The sequence below is a fragment of the Sorex fumeus genome, unplaced genomic scaffold (assembly GCF_029834395.1).
Source record: "Sorex fumeus unplaced genomic scaffold, SorFum_2.1 ptg000047l, whole genome shotgun sequence".
In the NCBI taxonomy this organism is placed as follows: Eukaryota; Metazoa; Chordata; class Mammalia; order Eulipotyphla; family Soricidae; genus Sorex; species Sorex fumeus.
The window spans coordinates 36,826,122-36,845,930 of record NW_026606104.1 but is presented as its reverse complement, the minus strand read 5'-3'; the positions used below and the strand labels follow the sequence as shown (position 1 = coordinate 36,845,930).

Genomic DNA, 19,809 nt, shown 5'->3' with positions numbered 1-19,809 from the left:
TCTAAGCCCTTGATTGCTTTGTGTCTTTGTACTCCGCCTATACGTGAGATCCTCTGGCCTTTCTAACAAAGAATTTCACAAAAGACCAACAAGCAAAAATCGGATTCCTTTCATGCTCATTGCACACGAGCTCTCAGTACCCTGCAGTGCTTCGTGTCTGTTGTGTGCACCTGTGTACGCTGATTGCCAAAACATTTTTTTAAACGGGTCCTGGCTCTGACCCCTCCCCGGGTCTCCTCCTCCTCTTCAGTATGACCCCAAACCTCCTCCGACAACCAGTGGCTTCTGTTTCTCCACCCTTCAGCCCTGCAACCTGCATTGGGTCCCCGAAAGGTGGAGAAAATGGCATCAGAGACAGGGCCAGGAAGATTGCTCCATGGTTGTCAGCCTGCCTCATGAGCTGGGGGAGAAGACAGCTGGGATAGAGAAGGGATCAGTAAGTCAAGGATGGTTGGAGAAATTGTTTGGGATGGGAAATGTGTGCCGAAAGTAGATAGAAAACCAAACATGGTAACCTCTCAGTGTCTGTATTGCAAACCATAATGCCCAAAAGTAGAGAGAGAGTATGGGGGAAATTGTCTGCCATAGAGGCATGGGGAGAGGTGGGATGGGTGGGGGTGACACTGGGGACATCGGTGGTGGAAAATGTGCACTGGTGGAGGGATGGGTGTTCGATCATTGTATAACTGAAACTCAAGCGTGGAAGCTTTGTAACTGTAGCTCATAGTGATTCAGTAAAATAATTTTTGAAAAAGAGAGAGTGAATGGCATTGAGCCATTTTCAAGCCCAGGCCACAGCAGCAAATGCACATGGGCTCAAGGACACTCGGGGCACAGCCAAATCAGCCCGACCAGCCTGCAGCCTGCCCACCTGCTGGCCGGGCAGGTCTCGAGAGTGAGCCAGGATCAGATGCACCTGGAAGCCCTGTGCAGGACTTGTCCAGCCGGTTAGCCTAGAATGCAATCCCCACCATGGCCCCTCCCCAGTAAAGAAGGGAAGAAGAGGAAGGCCTTGGGCAGGTGGATGTGAAGGAGGATTGTAAAATAAAGTTCTGGAGGGAGGGTAGTACAGCAGGTAGGGCTCGTGCCTTGAATGTGGCTGACCCAGGTTCGATCCCTAGCACCCCATATGGTCCCCCGAGAACCACTAGGATGATTCCTGAGTGCAGAGCTAGGAATAACCCTTGAGCATCACCGGGTGTGACCCAAAGCCAGAAAAATTCTGCTGGACACAGGCATGTGGCTTAGTGGAAGAGCACCTGCCTTGCCAATGTGAGCCCATGGGTTCAGTTCCCTCCATACACATGAAAGATAAGATTCCAGACCACAAACAGCCAGTAAGACACAGCAGGCCCCAGACCCAGCACCCCATATGGTTCCTGAGAAGTCTCTGAGCACAGAGCCAGGACTAAGTCCCAAGCACCACTGGGTGTGGCCCCAAACCTGACAATTAAACAAAGAAATGAAATTCCCAGAGCCAGGAGATAGTACAGGGGTTCAGACATACGCCTGGCACCAATCTCCAGCACGCCCATGGCCCTCCCAGGGAGAGTGGCCCAGATGTCCCCAGCACTGCAGGGCCTGAGCAGCACCAAACCACTGTCCCAGGCAGACAGGGATTGCTGGTGGGGTCCCTGGTCCTCCTGGGTGCTGCTTGCCCCCCCCACCACCACCACTGGGATATTAGAAAAATAGATCAATAAATAAAAACAGAACTCATGGGGCTGGAGAGATAGAACAGCTAGAGGACTCTTGCCTTGCATGCAGCCACCCAGGTTCCATCCACGGCACCCCCTATGGTCGCCTGAGCCCCGCCAGGAGTGATTCCTGAGTGCAGAGCCAGGAGTAAGCCCCAAGCATCACTGCATGTGGTAGAACTCCTTCCTGGTAGCCCTGCGACCACAAGCCCTCACATCACCAAATGACCCAGCTAGCCAGGGCTCACTTGGAGTGCCCCAGGGTCCCCTGAGCATTGCTTCCCTTGACAAAAAAAAAAAAGAGAGATTTGACCCAGCAATACCACTCCTGGGAATATATCCCAGAGAGGCAAAAATGTATAGTCGAAGTGACATCTGCACTTGTTTGTTCATTGCAGCACTCTTTACAATAGCCAGAAACTGGAAGAAACCTGAATGCCCAAGAACAGATGACTGGTTAAAGAAACTTTGGTACATCTACACAATGGAGTACTATGTAGCTGTTAGAAAAGATGAAGTCATGAAATTTACATACAAGTGGTACAATATGGAAAGTATCATGCTAAGCGAAATGAGACAGAAAGAGAGGGATAGACATAGAAAGATTGCATTCATCTGGGGGATATAAAGTAACAAAGTATGAGATTAATACCCAAGAATAGCTGAGATCAGCACCAGGAGGATTACTCCATAACTTAGAGGCCAGCCGGGTATCCTAGAGGAAAGGGCAGTTCAGATAGAGAAGGGAGCACCAAATAAAGGGTGTTTGGATCCTCCCAGGAGGGGAGATGCATGTCGAAAGTGGACTATGGACTGAACATGTTTGCCACTCAAGGCCTCTTTTGCAGACCACAACACCCAAAAGCAGAGAGAGAACACAGGGGATTGCCCTGCCACAGAGACAGGGGGGATGGGGGGATGGGGGTGGGAGGGATATTATCCATGGTGGTGGAAAATGGGCACTGGTGGAGGGATGGGTATCTGATCATTGTATAATTGAAACCAAAGCACAAAAAATTGTAAATCTACAACTGTAAAAAAATAAATAAATAAAGGGGAAAAAAAAAAGAAACTATATGAACACCTATGTAATTTGCATCCCTTAGTACTATAGCCAGGATATATAAGCAACCCAAAATGTCCAATAACAAATAAATAAAGAAATTGTAGTATATATTAAAAAAAGAGAGAGAGAGAGACAGAAAATAAATAGAATCCCAGAATTGAATTGTGGGTTTTTAAAAATATCTTTGCAGGAGAAGCCCTCTCTCTAGTTTTATTTCCAGCTCCTATGATTTTGACGGGCATTCCTTCCTGCCCATGCCATGTGCGAGATACAACCAAGGCTGGAGTTTACCAGGTTTTTTGAGACCCCCCTCGCCCCCGAGTTCCTAAGCCTGCATCGGGTCGGAAGATGTTTCTGAGCTGTCAGGGGACGCAACTGAAATGCAGAACTGACGGTCCCCCGCATCAGCTCTTAGCTCCTAAGTAACACTGGGAGGGACTAACCCGTCCCGCCCAGGGCACCTCAGCCACCAATGACTTCCTCAGACTGGCTTTATCCATCACACCCCCCACTCCTTGCTGTGTGGCAGGCATGCAGATTGATTTCCAGGACCCCTGGAGCTGGCAGTGGCCTTCCCACTCAGCTGGGGATCTCGGAGGGAGATGAAAGCTTCCTTGTTCCCTGCAGAATAAGTCCTGGAGAAATCGTTTAGCAGACAGCACAGGCTTGGCGTGCAGGAGACCTGGGTTAATTCTCCAGAACCCACTCCTCTCAGGGTCCCCCCCAAGCATTGCCCGGAGCCACCCCTGAGCCCTGAGCTGGGAATAACCCCTCAGACCACTGGAGCTCAGAAACAAACCAAAACAAGCAAAGATTTTGTTCCAAGTCCTTTGCATCCAGACCTCCCCCTTGAAGCAGTTCATTGCGGTGCGAACCTCTTTTCTCTGGGACGTGAGGAGGGGCCAGTCCAAGCCCTCTCTGGCTCCCTGGCTCCCTCCCTCTTCCTCTGCATTGTGTGTGTGTCTGCCTGTGTGCATGCATGTGTGTGTGTATGCGTGTGTGTGTGCGTGCTTGCGTGTGTGTGTCTGTGTGTGTGTCTGGAATGCATTTTGTTTGTGTTAGATGCAGTTCCAATCATTTTCTGCAAAGTCTGTTTTCCAGTTCCCGCAGTCAGGAAATTATTTTTTCCCCCGCTTTCCATCTTATCGCTCTCTGCATACGCGACCCCCTGGCAGGAGGGAAGGAAGAAAAATTGTTTTGGCCTTGAAAGCTTGAGCTCCTTTGGTCCTTGGCACCCGGGAGAATCTCATTATTGACAGCGTGATGGGCTTGTGGGCTGTGTGACATTGCCTCTGGAGCCATTTGATAGATTTCTTCATGACTCTGTGAGTTTGCAAACACCTGGCAATTTCTGCCCAGGGTGGCTTCACTTTAAGAGAAAGCACTCTGTGGGGCCAAAGCAACAGTGCAGCAGGTAGGGTGCTTGCCTTGAACGTGGCTGACCTGGGTTCAATCCCCCGCACTCCCTATATAGTCCATGCGCCCCCACCAGAGTGATTCCCTGAGTGCAGAGCCAGGAGTCAGCTCTGAGCACCACCAGGTGTGGCCCAAACACTGGGGGCGGGGTGGGGAGCCACTGAGTGGAAGAGGCGAAAGGCAGTGCTGAGTGTGGCTTGTTCCCTTGACAGAGGACCCCCTGTGGGTGCAGAAATACTGTTCTGGGGATCTCTGAAAGAACTGGCCTGGGTCGAGTTTCAAAGTATTTGTTTCTGCCAAAGTCAGTGCAGACACCATGACCAAGACCCAGACTCTAAGCAGAAGATCGCTGTGTGGAAAAGCTGCTTCTTGGTTTGGGGAAGGGCTGGTGGGGGTTAAGTCTACACCCATCTGGGCTCAGGACTTATTCCTAGCCCTGAACTCAGGGAGCACTCCCGGTGGTGCTCATGGTACCATAGGAGGTGCCCGGGCCAGCCACACTCAAGGTAGATGCCCTACCCACTAGACTGTCTCTCCGGCCCCAGTACTCAGTTCATGAATCCCCAAAGTGTTGTGGTTGTCCAGGAATCTCACACCAACAGCAGAGGGTAGTAGCAGCTGATGGGAGATGAACTGATTTATCTCAGTTCTGGATTTCGGTGAGGTGCTGGGATTGACCCAGCTCTCACACATGCAAGGCACGTGCTCTGCCCCTCAGCCCCAGCCCCAGCCTGATTATCTCAATTCTGACTGATGAAAAGAATGAGATCCATCACACAGGATGTGAATGTACTTGATGTTACCAAACTAAATATGTAAGAGCCAGACGGTCAGTATAAAATGGTCTGTACTTGACCAGAGGGGCATCAGGGATCACACGCATGGCCACACCCTTAGCTGCTGAACCACTCCCAGCCCCCACTGCATGATTCTTTTTCTTCTTCTTCTTCTTCTTATTATTATTATTATTATTATTATTATTGTTGTTATTATTATTATTGGGCTGGAGCAATAGCACAGCGAGTAGGGCATCTGGCTTGCACGTGGCTGACCGGGCCAACCTGAGTTCAATTCCAACGCCTTTGATTCCTCCGACCCTGTTGGAGAGCCCGGCAAGCTACCGAGAGTATCTCGCCCTCACAGCAAAGCCTGGCAAGCTACCCATTACGTATTAGATATGCCAAACACAGTAACAACAAGTCTCACAATATTACTGGGCCCGCTTGAGCAAATCAATGAATAATGGGAGGACAGTGGCAGTGATGATGATGATGATGATGATGATGATGATGATGATGATGATTGAATCACTGTAGGATACAGTTACAAAGCTTTGATGATTTTCAGTCATACAATGATCAAACACCCAACCCTCCATCAGTGTACATTTCCTACCACCAATGTCCCCTGTATTCCTCCCACCCATTCCACCCCTCTCCCTGCCTCTATGGCAGACAGTTTCCCTCTCTCTCTCTCTCTCTCTCTCTCTCTCTCTCTCTCTCTCTCTCTCCCCCTCCTTCCCTATGGGCATTATGATTTGCAAGACAGACACTGAGAGGCCATCATGTTTGGTCCCTTATCAACTTTCAGCACACATCTCCCATCCTGAGCGATCCTCCCAACCATCATTGACTTAGTGATCACTTCTCCATTCTAACTGCCTTCTCCCCTAGCTCATGAGGCACGTTTCCAACCGTGGAGCATCCCATGGGCCCTTGTCTCTACCGTCCTTGGGTGTTAGTCTTATATTATGATATTTTATATTCCACAAATGAATGCAGCCCTTTATGTCTGTCCCTCTCTTTCCGACTCCTTTCACTTAGCATGATACTCTCCATGTCCATCCCCTCCTGCGTAATTCTTAAGGGCTCCTGGATTTCCACCTCTGAGGTTGAGCACGGGCTTTGATATGCAACTTCTCTGCCTTAGCCCCTTCGAGGCTAAGGCAGATTTCACGTCCTGTGTGATGGATTCCACCTGTCCAGTGGCACTTAGATGCCAGGCATCTGCTTCTATCTCTGGGCTGTTTTGGCTACCCTGGGAGGCTTGTGCCTTGGGTGGCCACCTTCATCAGTGATCTGGGGAACTTGCTGTCACTTTTATATCAGTAATTGTGGCTTCACCTTGTATTTCTGGTGGTGGTGGTGGTGGTGGGTTTTGTTGTTTCTGTGAGGGACGCACCTGCTGTGCTCAGAGCTTACTCCTGAGTGCTCAGGGATCACTCCTGGCGGGGCTCGGAGGACCAAATGGGATGCGAGGGATCAAAACCAGGGTCAGCTGCAGCCACGCACTCTCTCTCTTGCCCTTTCTTTGCATTTCTCAGCTATGGTGGTGCCTCTCCCGCCTCATAAACCCACCCCTGATGACATGAAGCAGTTTCTTCTGCAACTTCCTACACGTACCCAATCCCAGTTTGGTCTGCGGCACCATATGGTCTCCGGAGCACTGCCAGGAGTGACTCCTGAGCACAGAGCTAGAAGCAGCCCTCGAACACCATCTCTCCCCTCCAAAGCAGAGGCAGAAACAAACTGTGAGAAAGGAAATCTTTCCACTGCACATCCGAATAACAGAAAAAGAAGAACTGGGCAGGTTAGAACATGGCAGAAAGCACTTTTCTCTTTAAATACTGTAGGGTTGGAGACTCTTTAATCCAGAATTAGGACTGAATAAGGGGCCTCTGCATAAGAGTAACAGTTGTTATTAGTAGCATCCAGAGAGTTTTTGATCAGTGAGACAGTGAAGCCCAACTGCTGTGCCTGTCTGTCTGATGACTGTGAGGAAGACCATGTGTGCCCTAGATGCCTGCTTTCTGTACACGCCCACATAAAGCCCCAGGACTCAAACTGTCAAATTCACAAGGAAGAGGCCAGAAAGATAGTACAGTGGGTAGGACTCAGGCCCACTCTCAACCCAGTTCAGTCCCCGTCACCCCGTACGAGGCCCCAAGACTCCCTAGGAATGATCCCTGGGTGCAGAGACAAGAGTAAAGCCCTAACCATTGCAAGGTGTGCCCCCCCGCCAAAAATAAATAAATTCTCAAGAAGAGTTCCTGGTTGCAATAGTAGTATATCCTAATTGTCATTGTTTCTGCAGCAAAAAGGATGGCCTTCTCATACTAGTGATTATTGAAATGTTAAGTTCTGGTGTCTTTTGTTCACCTTGAAAAGTGGAGTCTTGGGCCAGAGTGATAGTACAGCGGGAATGGCATTTGCCTTGCATGCGGCCGACCTGGGTTCGATCCCCGGCATCCCATATGGTCCTCCAGGCACCACCAGGAGTAATTCCTGAGTGCAGAGCCAGGACTTAACCCATGAACATCGCTGGATGTGACCCAAAAAGCGAAAAAAAAAAAAGAAAAAGAAAAGTAGAGGCTTTGTGCACGGAATTCATGCCCCTAGAGTGAGCCGTCTATGGAGGGACCCGGGGCTAGAGGCGGGCCTGGTGCACAGCACCTGTATCTCCCCCAGAAGGCTGGAGCCTGCCGTTTGATTCTGGAGCAGAGTCTTGGCCATTTGGGTTTTGAGTTTTTTCCCCTTTTCCGGCATCTACGACCCCTTCTTCCTGTCTCCCCTCCCAGCCATCCCATTTCCTGCAGAGGTGAAGTGTGGGCAGTGTGGCGCTGAGGGTAGAACCCCTGGGCTCACATGTGCCACAAAAGTCACCATCTGAGAACCAAAGAGGGAGGACGGCGAGGGAGGTGTTGCCGGCCGTCTGCAGGGCTGGGCGGCAGTGCTGGCAGCCCGGTGCGACTTGAGGCACTGCAGGATGAGGTTCTGCTTCTGGTTTCAGTTCTAGGTCAACGCTTCCAGGATCCTCACAGTTGGGGGAAGGGGGCTTGGGGCAGGTAGCATCACAGATACTGTACTATCACTGCTGGCCACAAGGGGGCCCCGCACTCTAGGTGTCTGCACCCAGGCCTGGACCATGAGTGGCCAGTGGTTTAAAGCAGAGTTTCTCAACTAGAGGCCTTTTGCCCCCCAGGGGTTCCCAAAGGGGTCCTCAAAGGGACTAAGGGGGTGGGTCACGGAACAAGACTAGGAGGCTGAGCAGTGGGACAGGGGAGTCACTGGAAGGAAAAGGCCAGAAAGGAGCCACGTGGGGTTAGACGAAGGTCGAGAAACACAGCCTGGGGCTGGAGCAATAGGACAGCGGGGAGGGTACTTGCCATGTGTGCGGCTGACCCGGGTTTGATGCCCGGCATCCCATATGGTCCCCCGAGCACTGGCAGGTGTGGTCCCCAAACAAACCACCAAAGCCTCACCAAAAGCACGAGAGAACTAGTCTTAGAGGGGGCTGGAGCCATAGCACAGCGGGTAGGGCGTTTGCCTTGCATGTGGCCGACCCAGGTTTGATTCCCAGCATCCCATATGGTCCCCCGAGCACAGCCAGGAGTAATTCCTGAGTGCATGAGCAAACCACTTCCCGGTTTCTGCACTTAAGGGACAAATAGCCCATGAGCCACGTGTGAAATTGCTGCCCTTTGGGTCACTGTGACTGAGACGGTCCTGCTGTCCCTGGGCCTACCCCCTCGCCCCACCCCTCCCCTTGTCACACCCCCCTTTCCCCCACCCCCCGTCCCACCACACTGCACAGGGCCCGGTAGCTCCCACAGAGGAAGGCGGTGGCACCTGCCAGCTGGCCGGTGCACGTGGTGACCTGGGGCCCGGCAGTCCCTTCTGAGGGGAAGGGTCCCCTCGAGTCTGTGGCCTCTTGTGAGCTTCATGGAGATGGCCCTGACCTCAGCTTGGGCCGGGTCTCTGACCTGCCGTGGGATCTTGCAGATGTCTGTCTCAGTGTGACTCAGTCGGGCACTGGAGGGGCCTGAGCCTGGCCCAGGAACTCAGCCAGTGTCTGTGTCTGTGTGTCTCTTTGTGTCTGTGTGACTGTGTCTGTGTATATGTGTATGTCTGTGTGTGTCTGTATGTCTATATCTGTGTCTATGTGTCTGTGTCTGTGTGTCTGTGTCTGTGTCTGTATCTGTGTGCGTCTGTCTATATCTATGTGTGTCTGTGTGTCTATGTCTGTGTATCTATGTGTGTCTATCTGTATCTGTGTCTTTGTGTCTGTGTCTATCTGTGTATCTGTGTATCTATCTGTGTCTGTCCGTATCTGTGTATCTATGTGTGTCTGTCCGTATCAGTTTCTGTATCTGCATGTCTGTGTCTGTCTGTGTATCTGTATGTGCCTGTGTTTCTGTATCTGCATGTTTGTGTCTGTGTGTCTGTGTGTGTTGGTGTCAGTGTATGTACATCGGCTCCTTGACGTCCGTGGGGGTGCTTCCCGCCCTCCCCTCCAGAGCCTCTGTGAGGGAGCTGCTGAGCCCTCTCTGTGTCTCCCCAGATTGCGAAGGGATCATCGAGGACGTGGTCCTGCTGGGCGCCCCCGTGGAGGGAGAAGCCAAGTACTGGGAGCCTTTCCGGAAGGTGGTGTCCGGGAGGATCGTCAACGGCTACAGCAGGTACCAGGGGCCAGCCCTGCGCTGGAACCCGACCTCCTCCCTCAGGCACAGCCTCAGGGGCAACTCTGGAAAGCAGCAAAGGAGCATCTCTTCCTTCCATGGCATGTGGGAAAGGGGCGTGGGGCGCTGCGCTGCCGTCTCTGAGCATGTTTCAGGGCCTGCATGGGGGTAAAACTCAGGTCTGTCTATATTACTCAGGTCCTGGCTCTGAGTAACTCAGGGTCTTCGGGATAACCCCTGAGCACTGTTGGATGCGGCAAAAGACAAACAACAACAACCAAAAAAAAGAAAACTCAAAGGGCTGAGCAGATGCTCTGCATGCAGGAGGCCTGGGTTTGATCCCTGGTACCGCATGGTCCCCTGAACACTACCAGGAGCGACCCCTGAACAGAGCTTGGAGTTGGACATTCCCAAGTGTGACCCAAAAAACAACAAAAACCAACAGAATTAAATAAGCAAGTGCCATGATAAGTGTTCTGATTTGTAAGGGGAAATTTGTAAGGGGAAATATGCCTGCCTGTAGAATTATTTGGGGGAGGGCCACTGAGCAGTGTGCAAGGCTTACTCCTGGGGACCATACGGGGTGCAGAGTAAATGCCCTCCTCACTCTCCTCCTCACTGCTGCCCATGTCTGCCTGCCTAAAGGAACAGGAAAAGCTGGAGGACATGAGAGACTCATAATAGCAACAAATCTGGGAAACTGGGTAGAGGAGTCATGAAAGAGATTTTAGTTACTAGATTTTTTTTCATAAGAACAGTTTTTTTTTATACTAGAAAAAGGAAAAGAAAAAGAACTAAGGAAACCCTTTACATCAATCTCCGGCTAAAACTTGTCTCTGACATTCATTCTTGAGAGCCTTTGGACACACCATTCTGCACCTCAGTGTTCTCACCTGTAAAATGGGAATAATAGCCCCTCCTTAAGAACAGGAGGACTGAGGTCATGCAGGGACAGGGCTGGCACTTGATGGGGGGTCCTGTGAACAGAAGCAGTTATTAGTACTTGCTATTTGAGCCCCCACCTCGCACCACCCCCGGGCCTGGCTCCACTTCCCCTGCTTGGCTGCCAGCAAAGCTCACTTTCCAGAAAGGAGGCTGAACCAGGGGTTCATCCACTATCCCCAAGGACAGTGCTCCTCACTCCTGAAGAAACTGATGCAGAGGGGCCAGAGTGACAGTACAGTGGGCAGAGCACTTGCCTTGCAGGTGGGTTCAATCCTCAGCACCCCATATGATCCCCTGAGTTCTGCCAGGAGTGATCCCTGAGCATTGCCAGGTACGACCCAAAAAAGAAAAATAAAAAATGAAGGAGGAAAGGAGGGAGGGAGGGAGGGAGGGAGGGAGGAAGGGAGGGAGGGAGGGAGGAAAGAAGGAAGGAAGGAGGGAGGGAGGGAGGGAGGGAGGGAGGGAGGGAGGGAGGGAGGGAGGGAGAGGGAAGGAAGGAAGGAAGGGGCAACCCACAGAGGCTCAGGGTGCTTCTCTCTGCAGGCCCAGAGTTCCGTCCCCAGAGCAGGTGGTCCTGCCCTGCCACCTTCCTCCTTTCCCCAGAGAGCTGCGCCCTGGGCCAGGCAGGCGCGTCTCTCCCGAGTCCCGAGTCCCGAGGGGCCTGGGCCCTGCTCCCCCCAGCCCCTCACTCACTGGGTCATTCCCACCATGGGACCCCCATGGCCCCGCACTGCTCCCGCCCGCAGACGTCCCTGCCATTCTCCAGGGGTGCAGCCAAGGCCCTGCCCCTGCCGTGCCAGGGTCCTTGGGCTGACCCCACCGCCCACCCGCAGGAGCGACTGGCTACTGAGCTTCGTGTACCGCACATCGTCCGTGCAGCTCCGCGTGGCCGGCCTGCAGCCCGTGCAGCTCCAGGACCGGAGGGTGGAGAACGTGGACCTGTCCTCGGTGGTGAGTGTCGCCGGGCCCTGGGCTGGGGGGGGGGGAGGGGGGATACTTCCTTCCTACAAGGTCAGAATGAGGGGGGGCCCAGGGACACGGCACATTCCACCCCTCCTCCCCCAACACTTCCTCAGGTGGAGAGAGGCTGGAGGCTGGGAGGGCCAGGGAGGCTGCCAGCTCTGTGCGACTTGGTGCCCTGGGGACTTTGAGCATCAGGGATGGGGCTGCTCTTCCTGCACACAGTCTAGAGCCACACAGAGCCTTGGAGCGCCCCGGCGGGCGGGGACTTAGCGAGTTCCTGTCACAGCCCTCACACAGCAGCCTGCAGTGGCTGGCCTTCCCCAAGATGACCAGCTGGGACACCATCTCCTCGAACTCCCAGGGGCAAGGGTCCAGTCCAACCCACGGCAGAAGCCCTGGTGCCAGCTGTGAGCAGGAAGGCGAGCTGGGCCTCAAGGTTCACAGCTGGTGCCACGGTTCCCGCCCAACCCAGGCCTCTGCCCACCCACCCTGTCCAGCCCCTACTTTGGAATTTTCACCCTTAGGTGAAAATTTTCCTCCCACTGTCCATACTTCTCTCTCTCTCTCTCTCTCTCTCTCCCCCCCCCTCCCCTGTGTGATGAGGGGGCGTGGCTGCAGGGCCCACTGGGGGCCACCCCCTTGGTTGCTGGGCTGGCACCCGTGCCCCCGTGGGGCCATGCTCCTGAGTCACAGTGCTTGCACACTCGGGATCCTCAGAGATGGCACCCTGTCTTGGGGTGCTGGCGACCCCAAGAGATGACACTCCGGGCAGCTGGGATAGGCCCAGGGATTCAGCCTGCAGCCTTGTGCTTACAAGGCAGCTCTAGCCACTGGACTTCCCCCAGAAAGGCCCCACGACCCTGAAAACATGGGTTGCTGGCCCCAGGGTCCCTGGAAGGGACCTGAAGGGACAAACACCACTTTTGGCACCAGCCAGGCTCAGCTTGGCACCCAGCCTCTGCTGGAGGGGAGGGGAGGGGAGGGGAGGGCCTATTGGTCGAGACTCAGCCTCTCTGGGCCTTGCTCTCCTCATCTCTGAAACAGGAAGTCACCTCCCTCGAAGGGCCACTAGTAGCTAGTCCCTTCTCTCCTCTCCTCTCCTCTCAGGCCTCCTCAGCCTTCTTCTTCCCTCTGGGACCAGAGCCTTCCCCTGCTCACGCTCTGCTCTGTACTCTGTGGTGGCAGCTTCCCAGTTCTCACCTAATAATAGCTCTTTATCCCATTAGGAGCTCGTGAGAAGCAGTAATTAGTGGCAGTTAGCACCGCCTCCGTGTGTGCGGCCCTCCTGCATTCCTTGAAAAGCCTGGCAGCAGGAGGGGTTCCCCGCACACACCTTCCCGGTGCCTGCCGGGCCCCCGCGGCCAGAGCACCTGGGACTTGTCCCAGTCTCCCAGGGCTGAATGGAGCAGGCCAAGGCCAGGCTGCCTCCCTCCCTTCTCCCCTGAGTGGGGACCCTACCTCCCGCGGGGAGCAGGTGGGTGAGGACCCTGCCTCTGGGTGGGGGGGGGCCCACCTATGAGCCTACCCCAAGATAACCTCGTGACCCCAAGGAAAGGCCAGCCAGTTTCTAGAAGTTAGCTGAGAGGCGGGTAAATGGATTGACCTGTGTGGGCATGGCCCATAGTGGACACTCAGGAGTGCGGGTCACTGCAGAGGCTGCCCACACAGACAGGGCCCTGCCCTGCACACATGCTTGCATGTGAGCACATGCACGCGCGTGTGCGCGAACACACACACACACACACACACACTGTGCTTTCTCTGCCACTGGGGCCACAGAGCCCCACTGTGCAGATGTGGAGAGTCAGGCTGCAGGAACTGAGGGACATTGAGGAGGTTGAAGGAAGAGGTTCTTACCCATTCTCGTGGGTCTGAATTTTGGCTGGCTGGAACACAGCAGCCATTCTGGGCCCCGGAATCCGCCCAGCTCTCTGTCCTAAACCCAGCTTCCAAGGGAATGCAGGGAAGGGAGCATATGTATGTGGAGGACCAACCATGTGCCAGGTGCCGTGCCTGTGGTTGCTCTGTACACATGATGCAGCCAGCCCTTGGGGTGGGCATCACTAACCAGGCGCTGTGCTTTGGGCGGGACTTGGAACGTGATCACGAGGCGGAGTCCTGAGCTCCCACCAAGGGTCAGGCCCTGGGGCTCCTTCGCAGGCTGTGGGGTTAGTCACATGACCGCCACCTTACAGACAGGGATGCTGAGCTTCCAGTTCTCCTTTACAGGACTGAGGGGGAAGCACCGAGGCTGGAACCCCCGTCCTTCCCAGGGCAGGGTAGCCACTCACATCCCCCTGCTGTGTGGGATTATGCTGTACCCGGACCCCCATCCCAAACCCAGAGGTCTGCCCAGCCCTGCGTGTACATATGTGCATGTTCTCGTGAACACCTAAAAAACCTGGGTCAAAAAGAAAGGAAAGAGCTGATGGAGCCGGAATGGTAGTACAGCGGGGAGGACACTTGCCCTTGTGTGCCGCTGACCCAAGTTTGATCCCCAACGCCCCATACGTTCCCCAAGTCCACCAGGAGTAATTCCTGAGTTCAGAGCCAGGAGTCAGCACTGAGCGTCACCAGGTGTGGCCCCAAAACAACACAAGAAGAAAAGGAAAGAAACGAGCTCAGCTGTAGACCAGCTCTACTTAAAGGAGAGTGACAGATCTGAAGAGCAATAATCTTTTTGTTTGTTTGTTTGTGTGGGGCAGTGGGGGAGGTGGGAGGCGACCCACAACCAGCAGGGCTCAGGGCTTACTCCTGAGGCTCTGTGCTCTGGGAATCACTCTGGGATATGCTCAGAGGTGGGATGCCAGAGATGGAACCCGGGTCGGCTGCGAGCAAGGCAAGGGTCCTGCCCTCTGTCCTATCACTCAGGCCCCAGCAGTTGTTCTTTTTTATTCCTGAGAAACCATCTGAGGGTTCGGTGTGATTGGCAATTCCGCTGGAAATGCAAGCGTTGGTTCCTAAGAACCCCTTCCACTCCCTCCCCTGTGTTTGCCTGGCGCCTGTTACAACAAAAATCTTACTTTTTAGCCTTGAAGGAATGTGCTGTCTTGTGCTTGTCTGGCGCTAAAGCAGGCCTCCACCCCAGACTGGGCTTCAGGGGCCACGCACCCCAGCACCGAGGCTCTCCTGAGCCAGGCCACCTCCCCCCACCCACTGTGTCTCCAGCCCAGCACGCGCCCAGCACTTTCCCTAGCCATGGGCCATGGAGAAAACCATCACTCTGCTCTGGCCTTGCAAAGAAGGATTTTTTTTTCTTGTTATTTTGGTTTGGGGACCCACAGAGAAGTGCTCACGAGCCCTCCCAGCTCTGTATTCGGGGATGGTGCAGTGCTGGGGGTCATACCCGGGCCTTCTGCAGGCAAAGTATATGCACTCGCCCTTTGAGCTCTCCCTGAACCCAAGAGTCATGTTTTAAAGAGCCTCTGCGGGGCCGGAGCGATGGCACAGCGGGGAGGGCGTTTGCCTTGCACGCAGCCAACCTGGGTTCAATCCCCGACATCCCATATGGTCCCCCGAGCACCACCAGGAGTAATTCCTGAGTACAGAGCCAGGAGTAACCCCTTGAGCATTGCTGGGTGTGATCCCAAAAGCAAAAAAAAAAAAAATCCTCTGCTCTGGTTTTTTGATGAATAGAGCAAGCCGGATTTAAACCCCAGCCCTCAGCCTTTGTAGATGCAGGAACTTGAACCGTTACTTTACCTCTCTTGGGTCCAGTTTCTTTATTGACAACCAATAGCCAACCCTGGTCAAAGAAGCATATCCCACAAATTTATTTCCTACTATGTATCAAGGCCCTACTGTGTGGGGGGTTGTCATTGTCATAGTTAGAAAATGTTTCAAAAGTACCCCTACTTTTCATTCACTGATGCAGCTCAACAAGGAGAACGGGGCATTTCCATTCTCTAAGGAAGAGGGACAGGCACTTCCGACTTCTTGGTTCTTGTCTGAATTAAGATTCATGTCCAAGACTGGAGCCATAGCACAGTGGGTGGGGGTGGGGCTTTTGCCTTGCACGTGGCCAACCCAGGTTCGATTCCCAGCATCCCGTAATGGTCACCCGAGTAATCACCAGGAGTAATTCCTGAATGCATGAGCCAGGAGTAACCCCTGTGCATCACTGGGTGTGACCCAAAAAGCAAAAAAATAAAAATAAAAAAAGATTCATGTCCAAGGGACCAGAGAGATAGTATAGTGGGGAGAGCATTTGCTCTCCATGCAGCCAACCTGTGTTTGGTCCCCCAGAACCCTATATGGTTCCCTGAGCACTGCCAAGAGAAATACCTGAGTGTAGAACTTGGAGTAACAACTGAGCATCGCCGGGTGTGCACTGAAATCTAGACTTGAGCCCAAGGCCTGGAGAAGATTCAGAGGGCTGGGTGCAGAGGCCCTGACTTCAGTTCCTGGCATTACACGCTTCCCCAAGGACCACCAGGGGGACCCTGGTGGCACCTTAGTGCTTCTGGACCGGGGAAGCTCTACTTCACTGGGCCCCAGCATCCAACCATGCAGCCTGCACAGCAGAGCCGAGTGCCACTGGGAGTGGCCCCCAGGTCCCTGGAGCATTGCTTGGGAGTTCCTCCCCCCCCCCAAAAAAAAATTCAAGTCCATATATCAGACTGAAATGCTTGAAACACATGAGTTATGTCATTTAAGAAATGGACATCAAGCCAGAGCGATAGGACAGCAAGTGGGGCGTTTGCCTTGCATGCAGCCAACCTGCATTCCCAGCATCCAATATGGTCCCCCCCCCCCCCAAGCACCAACAGGGGTAATTCCTGTGTACAGAGCTGGGAGTAACCCCTGAGCATCACCGGTTGTGACCCCCCCCCCAAAAAAAATGACATTATTTTCTTAATGATGGAGAGATAGCTCAATGGGCTGGAGCTCATGCTTTCCATGCCGAAGACCCAGATTTGATCCCTGAAACTTCCTGGTCCCCCAGTACTACCGGGAGTGATCCCTTGAGCACAGAGTCAGGACTCAACCCTGAGCGTTGCCTGGTGATACACCAAACAAGCCAAAAATGTCCAGAATAACAACTCAAGGATGGTTTGGTGGTTCCACATAATATAAGGACCAAAATTTTATTAGTCTTACTGTTTTGCCATCCTTCATAGGATGATAAAATTCATGTTCCAAAATAATTGCTGAGGTTCAGGCCATCACGTCTGAATTCCATCCAACTAGATAGAGGAAATAGAAGGAGAGAATCCTACTCCTTTAACCCTCCTCCGATGACTGTCATATGACACTTCTGCTTTATCTCATCAAAACTTGTCCTGTACTTAACTGTATGTGAGCCTGGAGAATATTCCCAGATGGACACTAGAGGTCCGGCCCGTAAAGGAGTCAGGGATACTAGGGCATAGAAGGTTCTGTCTGTTCTGTGCCAGCACTGAGTCAGCTGTGTGTCATAGCTCTGTTTTCAGTTCAGGGAATTTCCCTGAAGGAACCTTTATAGCAGTCCTGTGATTTAGCTGCTGCATTATCCCCATTTTGCAGCAGAGGCAAATGGAGGTCAAAGGGAAAAGAGGACTTGACCAATGTCCCCCAGTGGTATGCAGCCCAGCCCTGCCCCCACACTCAGCTGCAAGGAGAGAATAGAAGCTTCCCATCAGGAGATTCCCTCCCATGCCCAAAGGACTCAGATACTGCATAGAAACTCACTTCATTGTGGACCGGAGCAATAGTACAGTGGGAAGGGCACTTGCCTTGCATGTGGCTGACCCGGGTTCAATCCCTGGCATCCCAAATGGTCCCCTGAGCACCACCAGGAATGATTTCTGAGTGCAGAGCCAGGAGTAATCCCTGAGAATCTCTGGGTATGAGGAAGGAAGGGAGGTAGGGTAGAAGGGAGGGAGGGAGGGAGGGAAGGAAGGAAGGAAGGAAGGAAGGAAGGAAGGAAGGAAGGAAGTTCCTTCATCTGTATTTGGTCAAGCCTGGGGCCGCCTTGAAGCTTCCACCGACACGAGGGTCAGAATGGGCTGTGGTGACTGGCAGCTCCAGGAGCTAAGGGAGAAAATGAGGTTCAGGAGCTTAGCCTGGGACCCCAGGGGAGGGCTGGGCTGGGCCAGCCCCACACGGTCCTCGCTCACTGTCCTCCTGCAGGTCAGCGGCCACTTGGACTACGCCAAGCAGATGGACGTTATCCTGAAGGCTGTGGGCATCCGCACCAAGCCGGGCTGGGACGAGAAGGGGCTGCTGCTGGCCTCAGGCAGCCTGCCCCAAGAGCAGCCTCCCCAAGCAGCACCCACCTCCTCCACCGCCCCTGAAACCCCTGCCCAGGATGGACCAGCCCCAAGCCTCCCACCTGAACACTCCTCCAGGAGCACTGCATCCACTGACCCCAGCCCAGCCCCAACGCCCACCGGATCGGACCCCTCGGAAGGGGCATCTCCGCCTGCCGCTGCCAGCCCCACCACCAACCTACAGAGCTGCAGTCACGGGATGAGCTGCAACCCTCTAGGCTGTCCTGACTGTGCTGGCCAGAGCCAGGGGCCCAACGTGGGACAGGAGTGACCCCAGCAGAGGACTCAGAGACACTCTCCCCAGACATCCAGAAGGGGCACACTCCTGCCTCCTTCCTCTGGCTCCCACAGATTCTCAACCAGGATCATTTCCAACTGGTGGATAGGAGGGTTGAGAAGAAAGGAAGAGGGAGAAAGTGGGTGGTGGAGAGACAGTGCTCCCCCCTGCGAAGTCGCTGTAGAGGCCCAAGACTCTAACAAGCTACAGTGCCTTATAGTCCAACAGGCGGTCCAGGCAACCCCCTGGAGCCCAAGACCCCCTCCCCATCTCCCCAATCCACCTGGCCTCAGCAAGGCAGGTATGTCTGCCTGTTCATCTACCTGGCTCAGAGGCACCATCAGTGCACACCAGGGCAGGGGTGAGGGGAGCTGGGCACTCTGCCGTGGGCACATCCACTCTAATCCCCCAAGTACAGTCCACAGAGGAACACAGCAGGGGTCGACAGGCGCACAGCCCTGATGTAAGGGAGCCCGCCAAGACGTGCCTGGATCAAGCTGGAACCAAGCCTGATGACTGCGGGCCGAATGAGCATGCAGGGTGGGAGCGAGGAGGCTGGGCCCAGTGGCAAGAATGAACTTTCCCGGGGAGGGCTTTGCTGCAGCAGGAACAGAGGCGCAGACGGCTCCAAGAATCCAACAGTCAGCTCTGCCTGTCCGGGCTGCGTGCTCAGTGCTTGCGTGACTTATTTCGGTGGTTATCTTGGTTTTACGCTTGAAGCAACCGAGGCCCAGAGAAGTGAGGAGACCTTGTGTTTCTCACAGACGGGTCCGTCTCAGGCACCAGCAAGACGCCAAAACCACACTTCCGCCGCCACTTTCCTCAGGAGAAGCTTTGTCATGTGCCTGCGCCCTGTCCCTGGAAGTGGGGGCAAGAGGGAATTCTCCCCAGCTGTGCAAATGCAGAAACCAAAGACCCAGAGGGAGAAAGTCCTTGCAGGGAGGAACAGCAGAGCATGGGAGCTGAGCTGGCCCGTGTGTGTGTGTGTGTGTGTGTGTGTGTGTGTGTGTGTGTGTGTGTGCACATGTGTATGTGCGTACGTGCGTGTGTGTGTGCCCTGTTCCATTGAAGAGATTCTTTTTACAACACTCTTTTTGTCCAAACAGCTCGTGTCACCCACAGGATCCTGGACCCCTAGAGGGGAAATGACTCAGCTGAAGCCCCAGAGCAAATCAGGGGGCTGGTCTAGAGCAGGGCACCATACCCGAGACCTCTTCCTGCCTCGCCAGCTCTGTCCCCAGCCCAAAGGGACACACGCCCCCCATAAATTCCATCCACACCAGCCGCTGCTGCCTCCACGAGTCTTTATTGAGTCCGTCGGGCAGACCTAGAGGCAGAGGAGAGGCCCCAGCAAGCACCACGGCCCTGCTGTAGTCAGTGGCCAGGGCCAGGACTGAATCTGGTCAGCACCAAGGAGAGCGACAGAGCCCCCCAGTGGGGAGGGGGGGAGGGGGAGAGGAGGGAGGGAGGTCTCCATGGACAGGAACTGAAGGCAGACAAACCAGGGGGGCACTAGAGCCTCTCCACCCCAGCCCCAAATAAAAGCAGACTGCCTGCAGGGGCTTGGGTCCGAGAGGGTCAGATGTTCAACTGGGTTCTGCTGACCCGAGTAGCCACTGTTCATTCCCTGGGGCCAGAGGAGGTGAGCCATGGCAGATTCTGGTGCTCTGGGAGAGGCCTCCAGGAAAGGGGAACATTTTTAACAAGCTCCAAGGGTGGGGGGGGGGGGCAATGCT

The 19,809-nt window shown here is 54.1% G+C and overlaps 1 protein-coding gene across 2 annotated transcripts in view; it reads left to right on the top strand.

Annotated features, from left to right (window-relative positions):
* Window positions 1–19,509, top strand: part of TMCO4 (transmembrane and coiled-coil domains 4) — a 77,635-nt gene extending 58,126 nt beyond the window's left edge. For both annotated transcript variants that reach the window (XM_056122807.1, XM_056122806.1), the window contains 3 exons: window positions 9,520–9,637; window positions 11,416–11,533; window positions 17,657–19,509. In XM_056122807.1, coding sequence (XP_055978782.1) covers window positions 9,520–9,637; window positions 11,416–11,533; window positions 17,657–18,067 — 647 coding nt within the window. In that variant the 3' untranslated portion in view covers window positions 18,068–19,509. The remainder of the gene's footprint in view (window positions 1–9,519; window positions 9,638–11,415; window positions 11,534–17,656) is intronic.
* The last annotated feature ends 300 nt before the right edge of the window (window positions 19,510–19,809 follow it).